Here is a 10,755-nt window from a genome sequence, read left to right on the forward strand (position 1 = left end):
GAACACATAAGTCATACAAAGACTTAAAGCAGGACAGTGTTAATGTATGGACAAGATGGCAACAAGTCACAGACAGCAACCATAGGAACATGAAAACATGATTTGGGAGACAGTGAGGATAGAAAATATAAAATTAGTACTTGACCGATGATAAGAAAGAAAAAAAATAAAATTATAAACCAAATCATTTAGAGATTATCAGACTCAGAAAGGAAATGACAAATTTAGTTTCAGACAACAGAAATTTAAAATGATACAAAAGTAGGTACACACAAAACACAAGCCATTAAATATGGATAACTAACTGATGCCTTATCAATACATAAAGTTTATGGTACTCATACTCCAAGATGGCTCCCCCCTAAGAGCTCTGCCCTCAGGGACCTACATCTGCCAACTGTCTTCTCCTACATCACCTTAAGACTGTAGGCTGAAGAGAAGGTATACCACTTCTGAAACAAAGCAATCTAATCTGCTCAGGCCGACTGGCGAAATGGCTGTGTGCAAAAGTGCTGGTCATGCATGTCTGATGCCCTGGCTTTAATCTCTAGAACCATGATAAAGAGAACAGACTCCCAAGGGTTGTCCTCTAACCTCCACACATGCACTGTGGGATGTGTGTGGCTACACAGACACAGACACACACACACACATACACACACTGAATTTTTAAAAACTGAGACTATCATCTTGTTTCCTGTTTCTCTGAAAGAAACCAAGTGCCAGGCCACAGGCAACAGGCAGCCTTAGTACAAAGAGATCCACGTGGTGACGAACAGTCAACCAGGAAGTGAAGCCTGCAGATAACAAAGGCCCAACAGCCACCTTCACCCAACATCATAAGATGTGCAGGCCCAGAGTTGCCCAAGGGAGCCACCTCCTGACTCCTGTTTGAAGCCCTCTGCTGCCTAGAGGTTAACTTGCTGCACAGCAATGGGAATGTTTATCTCACGAAGCTTTTTACAGTAAAATCTGCAGAGGACAAATGCACTCGGAACTAACCCGTATTGTGGTGGAAAGAGCAGAGGAAATGGCTGAGTGTGTGTTTTAGCAGCAAGAGCTGAAGAAAAGATGCTTCCTTTGTTCCTCTGGAAAATGTCCATTTTTCCTATCACTCTCAGCCACCAAAGGACAGGAGCCTGTGCAGATGGTGTGCTTGACCGTTCTTTTTCTGACTGAACACTGGGCATTCACTAAAAAAGGAAGTGGGCAGTACCAGCTGGTCCACTGCAGAACAGGACTAAGTGTCTCCTTCCTGTCACAGCTATTCCAAGTGTTGACCTCTAAGAATTCCCAAAAGAGGCACAAAGCTTACAGGTTCATGGTTATCATTTCTAGTTTATTATAAGCAATGAGCTAGTGTAGTCTCTTAAAGTGAAAACTCTAAGGCACTCTGTGGTGGTTTGAATATGCTTGGCCCAGGGAGTAGCACTATTAGGAGGTGTGGCCTTGTTAGAGTAGGTGTGGCCTTGTTGGAGGAAGGTGTCACTGTGGGGGTGGGCTTTGAGAGCCTCCTCCTAGCTGCCTGGAGACAGTCTTCTGTCTGGCTGCCTTCAGATCAAGACGGAGAACTCTCCACTTCTCCAGCATCACCCTACTCAATGCCATGCTCCCCACCATGATGATGATGATGGGCTGAACCTCTGGAACTGTAAGCTGAACCCAACTAAATGTTGTCTTTATTATTATAATAAAGAGTTGCCTTGGTCACAGTGTCTCTTCACAGAAATGGAAACCCTGTCTAAGACACATTCTAACAAAAGCTGAGCTGCCATATAAAAAACAAACCTTAAAAAGCGAAAAGGTAGTCAAGCAAAAAGGAAAAACCAACAGAGAGAGACTAAGATGATGTGAACAGTTGGTAAACACGTATTCGTACCGAGTGTACACACACATCACATAACAATGCCTCCACACATAAGAACAGCCCCATGCTCCCATGAGAACATGGCTCGCCCAGTGTCTCCCTGCCTGGTGAAGGAGGACGGACTGGAATCTAACAGTTAACTGGAAGCCCTTGCTAGGTCTTGATCACTACTTTGTATTCTTCCTCTCAAGCACATGCAAACTGCCCAGGAGAAAGAGGCCATTAAGGGCTAAGGGAGCCAGAAGGCCTTCAGGATAATTCAAGTCACACACATCACTGAAACATCCCTATTTATGTGCAACTTCAGGAGGCGCCCAGTTGAAGCACAGGAGACAAGGCTAAGGGACCACAGGACCCCACACTGGTCTTTCCCTGTAAATCCCACTCTCGCTCCTCTTGCTTTCAGTCAGGGATACTATCAGGAACAATTCGAGACCGGCTCTCTGTATTGCCTACTGTATTCTTTAACAAGCTGTATAAGTGCCCACAGAATAACGTGGTGCCAGGAAAACAGGACTCTCCTCTTACAAACTGGTCTGTTGCCTCTCAGCAGACAAGGAAGGTTATATAACCCTTTGTTTCTCCCATTTTCATCTTGCTTTCCAGGAAGTACAAAGATAAATTTACTGCTTAGTTAAATATTCATCTTTGCCAAAAATTTCTGGTATATTTTTTCTCTGACTTTAATAGATTCACTTGACGTGTCTTTTATTATGATCCACTTCAAGTCCTTTTTTATAATGGAAAAAAAATATAAACTACAAATAAGGTGAGGCCATTTCCTCTGCATTCCACATAAAGCTGTTCCCTAAACCAACAAATGGCTAGAAGCTAAAGTCCTCCCTCTCCTGCAGTGAACAGCTACATTCTGTGGGCTCAGCCACATCAGCAAGTGTGCTGTCTGCTCTTCCTCTTCTCTGTAACCCTATTGTCTGCACTCAGCTGTTTGTATGTAAACGCTTACATCAAATCTCCCTGTCTTCATCCTTAACCCCCTCTCATCCTCTCTTCTCTGCACCACCTATCCCAGTCAGCAGGCATGTCACCATTCTAACTGAACAAATCCTACCTTTCAGACTTACGACTGGAGTCAGAAGGAGCCCACCATTCCCAAAAACCAACCCAGGTCATTAATATTTGAGGATTTTTTTAAAAAAATGTTTTTAGTTTTTGTATTTCGAGATAGTATTTCTCTGTTTTAGCTCTGGCTGTCCTGGAACTCTGTAGAATAGGCTGGCCTCGAACTCATAGAGTGCAGGGGATTAAAGGCCCGCACCACCACCTTCTGACTGGATATCTTAATTCAACCTCAAGTAAACCTAAAGTGTTTTGTCTGGGATGTAGCTTGGTGGTGCTTAGCATAAAAACAGCCCTGGGTTCAATCCCCAGCACTGTAGAAAACAAATTGCTAAGTTTTTCTGGGTGTAGAGGCACACCGCAGTAATCCTAGCATTTGGAATCCAGAGACAAGAGGATCAGTCCAAGTTACAAGGCAACCTGATTTACACAGCTTGTGGGTCTCTATGAGTTCAAAGCCAGCTTACAAAGAAAGTTCCAGGTCAGCAAGGACTTTGTCTCCTAAAACAAATAAACAAAGAAAAACAAAGAAAAACAGCAATCAAGCAAACAAACAAAAGGCAGATAAACACGTACCTGCTTGTTTAGCTTCAAAACAGGCAACGTTAATTTCTTCTTTCAAATCCCAGTTTTCATTGGCTATAGCTTCCCCTACTTTAACAAATCTTCCAACGGCCAAGTTGACAGCTTGTCCCACACGCTGAATTGCTTGCAGAGTTTTATCAGACTTTTTGGTATTATCTTTATGATTAATAAGAGTGGTAATCTGAAAATTTAAAATAAAAGAGAAGAATACACTTTACCTCAATACTTAAAAAAAGAAAAAAAAAAAAGATATCACAAAGGCCAAGAAAATTAAATCCGGCATATCAGACTAGCCCAAGAGACCAAACCATTTGCTTTAGAACTTGCAACCCAGGGGCTAGGAAGCGATCTTGCATAATTTCCCAGGACAATGCTTCTATTAATTGTGATTACAAGTTCACCTGAGGGCAGTAATCTGGGACATACACTTCCAGATACTCTCCAGATCTTCCAACAAATCTTCAAGACTTGAGAACACGGCAGGGCAAATCACTGGCCCACAGGACACATTTTCCTCGATTCTACCTAATGGTACTGTGCACTGGAGCTGCAGCAGAGCACTGCCCTAGCACTGCCCTAGCACATGGGAGGCCCTTGGTCGATCCCCAGCAATGTAAGATAGTATTTTGAGCCACACAAGTTTACTGAACTCACTAACAGCTTTAGAATGACCAGTGCAATCTAGTCTTTCAAGCCAGTTTTGTTGTATCAGCAGCCCCCAAATACATGATATACCAAAATTTTTATCCTTTAGTTTTAAGCCCTGAAGTAAAACATAAAGGGTGACATGTACAGATCATTAAAACAAATGAAAATCTTTTAAATGCCTTAGAAAAGTAACACATGTACAATATACACATGCAATGTATTTATTTTAAAATGTTAGATGAAAAACAGATACCAGCTAGTAAATGTATATTGAGTTTTGTTTTGAAATAATTTTTATGAAATGATAACAAAGACCCAAACAAAATACTGGATGGTTTAAAAAGTAAGAGAGCCCTGGTTAAGGGCACTGGCTGCTCTTGCAGAGGACCTGCTGGGTTCAATTCCGAGCACCCACACGGCAGCTCCCAACTGTCTGGAACTCTAGTCCCAGGGATCCAAGGCCCTCTTCTAGCCTTTGTGGGCACCAGATACACAAATGGTGCAAACACACATGCAAGAAAATACCCACACACATAAAAGAAAACTTACTGCCGGGTAGTGGTGGCACATGCCTTTAATCTCAGCACTTGGGAGGCAGAGGCAGGTGAGTTTCTGAGTTCGAGGCCTGCCTGGTCTACAGAGTGAGTTCCAGGACAGCCAGGGCCATACACAGAAACCCTGTCTCAAAAACAAACAAACAAACAAACAAAAACAAACAAACAAAAAAAAACAATACAAAAAAAGAAATAAAGCAAAAGAAAAAAGAAAACTTAATTTTAAAAAGACCCAAAACAGAATACAAGAGGAAAGCATTGTGTACCAAGTATTTTTTAAGTTAAGGTATTAAGAGTTTAGGATTAATGGAAATGTCTAAATTTAAATCTTGGGATTGCTGGCACCATAAGGGATGATGAGCTAAGTGATGCAGAGAAATATACTGAATGCCCCTAATATATTTTTGTGCATGTGTACATGTGTTTATATGTACACACATGTGTGAGCATGTGTGTTGAAGCCAGAAGCTGATTTGGGGTATCTTCCTCACTGACTCTCCACCTTCTATTTAAGCAGGGTCTTTCAGTGAACCCAGAGGATTCTTCAGTTAGACTGGATGGCCAGGGAGCTCCAAGGAGCCTTCTGTCTCCATCCTCTTCCATAGCACTGGGATTCCAGATGTGCACCACTATCTCTGGTTTTTAACTGGGTACTGGGATCCAAACCCAGTCCTTATGCTGGTGGTGCAGGTGCACAGCACCTCTCTCCCAAGCCATGCCACTAACTATTTTTATCTACAGGATAGTTTCAACACAATATTTCAATACAAATATTTAGTATCTGCTAGATGCCAAGACCTCAGGATGTGTGGTGGCTTGAATAAGCATGTCGCCCACAGACTCATATATTTGCATGCTTAGTCCCAGTTGGTGAACTGTTGGGAAGGTCTAGGAGGTGAGGCCTTATTGGCTTTGAGGTTTTAAAAGTCCATGGAAGGCCCAGTCTCTCTTTCTGGTTGCAGCCAGTGGGTCTGGATGCTACCGATCCACTGCTTCAGAGCCATGCCTGTCTGCTTCCCTCGGAAACTATGAGCAAACTCCAATTAAATGCTTACTTTTATAAGAGGTTCCTTGATCGTGGTGTCTCTTACAACAGTAACTAAGACAGGATGCCTGAGTAATTGAGACATACAATACTACCTCCAATATTTGCAGTATAGTAGAATAACAATTCAATCACAAAGTATATTTCATAGATGAAATAAAACTCTAAAAAATGAGGAAACAGTAAATGATGAAAAAAGGTCTGTGCTACATTCAAATGAAGAACCACAGTACTAGAGAAACAATCTTAATGGATGCTCTATGCATAATATAACAATATGATGTTGTACCCAGGAAGCCACCTGAGAGAGACTGCTCTTTCTTCTCTGAGAGAGGGGAATTGATCGTAGTAGGCTGGCACTCACAGGGATGACGTATGTCAGAAAACAGAAACTGAGGGGTGAGAGGCTTTGAGGATGAGCCTGTCCTGTCAAGGAATGAAGTGAGGTCAGAGGGGCGAAAGCAGTGAGTAAAGTGACAGGCTCCAAGTGGTGCCTGTGACGGATGGCCAGGAGCCCCTGACGGACGGCCAGGAGCTGGCCCTAGAAGACTGGGAAGCAGAGCAAAGAATGCATGTTTTGAGCTGGGCATGGTGGTGCATGTCTGCAGTTCCAGGGAGGTTGAGGCAGAGGGCCTATAAGATGCAGGTCATTCTGAGCTACAGAATGAGACTGTTTGAACACCGTTGTGTTCTGTGCATGACTGGAACCACAGGAAGACTTTGAAGCAGGAATGTAGTATAATCTCTGTGATTCTGAAACATCTTCATAAACTCCTTCAGACCTCTCTGTCAAGGAAGAAGGAACTTTGTTTCTCTCCCAAGTTCAAACTCACTTCTCACGAAGAGATGGCAGTGGACCTCATGGTGCATTTCTGAGTAGGTTCCAGGATACTGGGACATTATCTCTTACTGTCTATCCCTGGGTCTGCCTCTGTCTCTCTCTATCTCTCTCTGTACATGCACATGTGTGTGTGTCTGTGTGTGCATGTGTGCATATGTGTGTGTATGTATGGTATATTTCTGCTTCCCTCCCTCCATCTCTCTGGGATCAATCACAGGGTCAGGAAGTTCAGTGCCAACAGGCAGCAGAATTGAGGTTTTTCAACAGACAGATAAGTTAACTTGAGAACAGATGCCCCAAGCCAGTTCAAGCTTTTACATTTCCATAGGCCCAGCCAAACACCTTTATTTCAATGTTGTGATGGATCTTGGTCTAGAACCATTGTGTAAACTAAACTATTACAGAATTCTTAGCTCACAAACTGTAAGACAAATGTTTGTTGTTTTAAGACTCTTGAATTTGGAATAATTTGCTAGGTATGGGTATGACATGTTCCCCAAACCTCCTCAGGCTCATGTGTTTGAACATTAATTCCCTATCTGGTAGCACTGTTGGGGAAGATTATAGATACTTTAGGACAGTGGCTTTCAACCTGTGAATTACAACCTCTTTGGGGGTCAACTGACCCTTTCACAGGGGTCTCATATCGGATATCCTTCATATCAGATATTTATATTACAATCCATAACAGTAGCAAAATTACAGTTATGAAGTAGCAACAAAAAGTAAGGTTGGGGGTCACCACAACATGAGGAACTATATTAACAGGTTGCAGTGAAGAGGTCAACTCAGGACCTTTGGAGAATTCCCCCAGGCACCCCTCCCCTCCGGAAGGGGGAGGCTGATTACATTCCTCAGAAAGACCACAGGGGGAAGCAACCTTTGGCCACCTGCAGATAAGTGGCCACCACTTGCTACTTCATTCCCTAACGGCCAATCAGTTTAAAAGTCACACTGTTCGGACAATCACATTGTGCCTAGTTGCTAATGCTCTATTCTGCTCCTGGAAACTGTTTAGAAACTCTCTGAATAAGCTGCCCAGGGTCACCACCTCTCCTTCAGGTGCAGGATGACCCCAGCATGCTGGAAAAATAAATTCCACTTGCTTTTGCATTGATCCCCAGCTCCGTGTGGTTCATTCAGAAGGTCCCCGGTAGCTAAGGCTCATCAGAGTCTTACAGCAGCATTAAAAGGGTCAGGAACCACTGGTATAGAAGAAGGAGCTTTGCTGAAGAATGTGTGTCCCTGGGAGTATCCACTGAGATTGTGTGTCTGTTTGAGACAGGTTCTCACTATTTAGCCTTGGCTGGCCTGAACTTACAGAGATCTACTTAGGGTTGGAGGCATACACAACCACACCAGCCTGGCATTGAGATCCTATGCCCTGGTCCCTCTTCCTGTTTTCTCTGTAGTCTTCCTCACCATGATAGGTTATAATCTTTCTAGAACTGCAAGTTAAAATCAACCCTTGCTCCTGAGACTTGCTTTAATTAGGGTGTTTAAGCATAGCAATAAAAAACTAAAGGTGTTGTTCTTTTTTGATAAGTAGGTGATACAGATTTTGGTATCTGAATCCGGAGAGATGCGATAACAAAACCCAAAATTTGAGAGTAACTTTGAAATTGGGCTGTTTGAGTGGACTTTGCACAGAAGCAGGAGACTTTGGGGAAACTCTTAGTCAGGTTGGACTGCCAGAACAAAGAGGAGCACACTGCTTACGGTTCTACAAAGCCCAGGCTCACGCCTCCTTAAGACTTGGTGTCTGGTGAGGGTCAGATCCTCACGGGTAGTGCTTTCTGGATCTTCACTTTGGTAGATGAAGCAAACAAGTTCCCTCAAGCTCCACCCATTCATGACTTAATCCCCTCCCAAAGGCCTCATATTATTGGCATTACCATGGGGATTAAGTTCCAATTTAAGAATTGTGAGAGGAAAGCAATATTCAGACCACAATAAAGTGTAGGCAAAAGCTTATTTAAAAAAAAAAAAAAGTGGGAAAGGGATTAAGGAGACAGCTCAGCAGGTAAAGTGTGTGAAGACCTGAATTTGAATTCCAGAACCCATGCAAAAACAGTACAAAGGCATCCAAATCCCCAAAACTTCTATGGGAGATGAGAAGTAGAAACATAGGACTCTCTCGAAGATCATGGGTCAACTAGTCTAGCCAAAGGCAATAAAAAAGAGACTTGTCTCAAAGAAGATGAAAGATAAAAAAAGATACCCAAGCTTATCCTTTGACCTCCACACGCACACTGTAACACATGCATGTACACATTCTCTCTCTCTCTCTCTCTCTCTCTCTCTCTCTCTCTCTCACACACACACACACACACACACACACACTCACACACACACATCATAGAACATACAATCTCTCCCACACCTTTCTCCTTTCTCCACCCTCATATACAGGTTTTGGGGTTGTGTTTTTGTTTTTGTTTTTAGGGTGAAAAAAATTCACTAGAAAGTAGAGGGAAAGAATCCTTATTCTGTGGTAGCAGAAGATCACCCTTAATAACAAGGAAAGTAGAAAATATTCCTCAAGAGTTAGGTGGTCTAGCTAAGGTGGTTTGAAGGGATTTGAAGGGTCTATTGATTGCAGTAAAATATAAGCAAACAGAGAGAAGTTAAATCAAACACTGTTAAATAAAATCAAGCCACAACTTGCTGCTTTTGAAAATTCTTAGCCAGATGGCATACTGTGATAAAATCATAAATGGCTTACAGGCAAAAGTCAAATCTAAGGCACTGTCAAGAAAGCCAAATCTAAAGACTGGGGCTAAGGGACCGAGTGTAAAGTCTTGCAGTGGGCCTTGGGAGCTTAGACACTTGTCCTCCAGCTGTCCCAGGAGTCAGAAGGCAGAGAGGAGGTTAGAGAGGAGGTGACCTCTGCACAGCTTATGGGGATGGCTTCGTCTATACATGGAGTGCAGCATAACTCACAGGACAACTAACAAAACTAATCACATTGGTAGAATCATCATCAGCTCAGACTTTAAAAAAAAATCAATGTGAAATGAGGGAGTTCCTACCACTAAGCTTCCACAGGCTGAGAAACTAGCTACAAACAAGAGCTGCCTTTCATAAGGCAGGGCGACCAACCGAGAAGCCAATGCCAAGACATGAAAACAATTCTCGGGACTGGAGTTTTAATTAAGGAACTGCCAACCTGGATCCAGGTACATTTTAGGAAGCTATTAACCAGTAGTTTTTTTCCTTTCCTTGTTTTTTAGCCTACAAAACATCCTGCACGTCCTATTTTTCCTACAGCTAGAAAGAGTTACACTTGGGAAATGGCTATCTACAAAAAGCCAGATTTCCAGGTCATCCTTGTGATGCAAGCTGATGCTTTGAGGAGACTCTGTTTATGGATGAAGAAGGGAAACAATTTACCACAGAGGTTACAGAACACAAGTTCTTTGCTATTATTTCCTACCAGAGGCAAAGTCTCCACTTCCTCTCCTTAGTTACTTCTAGAGGAAGAAGTAGGGGCATACAGAGTGCTGACCTCGCATGCACTAGGCCTGGGTTTGATTGCCAGCACCACACACCAGGCCTATGGCAAACAGGCCTGTAATCCCAGCACTCCACAGGCTGAAGTAGGGGGATAGCTTCTATCTCAATGCACAGAGTAGAGCAGAAGCCACTGTGTTGTTACTTTAGAGAGTAAGGCATGGTCTCACTGGGTTTCCATCTTTTGATCTCTAACCCCTTCACTCTAGGGGAAGCCAGTTCACCAGAACCACGAGCACGAGGAAGAACTAAGGCTACTTGCCAAAGCTACAGAGATTCTCAGGTTTCCTTCCAGACGGCACAGAGAAGATATCTGGAGCCAACCAAGTAATTCCCGGTTCTCAAATTTCCGGTTCTAAGGAGCTGACTTATTTTAATCCATTAAGGTTTGAGGCATTTTGTTATGCAGAAGTAAACAGAATGTCCTGTGTGTTTTGAAGTAAATTCTCAGTCACTTAAGAGGATAAAAAATAAAAATTTTTGTATTGATTATTTTTGGTGGTAGATAAATACATGAAATATATTTGATAAGGAACATATAATAAAATCCAATGTGACTCTCCACAGCTTCAGAATGACTGCTCTAACTTCATAGAAGCTCACTGAGAGGTATAAAGTTAAGTAA

The 10,755-nt window shown here is 42.7% G+C and overlaps 1 protein-coding gene across 2 annotated transcripts in view; it reads right to left on the reverse strand.

Moving 5' to 3' along the window:
- Positions 1–10,755, reverse strand: part of Ctnnal1 (catenin alpha like 1) — a 54,580-nt gene that overhangs the window by 36,014 nt on the left and 7,811 nt on the right. For both annotated transcript variants that reach the window (XM_052176518.1, XM_052176519.1), the window contains one exon: positions 3,521–3,710. In XM_052176518.1, the coding sequence (XP_052032478.1) occupies positions 3,521–3,710 (190 nt within the window). The remainder of the gene's footprint in view (positions 1–3,520; positions 3,711–10,755) is intronic.

The sequence above is a fragment of the Apodemus sylvaticus genome, chromosome 3 (genome assembly GCF_947179515.1).
Source record: "Apodemus sylvaticus chromosome 3, mApoSyl1.1, whole genome shotgun sequence".
Taxonomy (NCBI): domain Eukaryota; kingdom Metazoa; phylum Chordata; class Mammalia; order Rodentia; family Muridae; genus Apodemus; species Apodemus sylvaticus.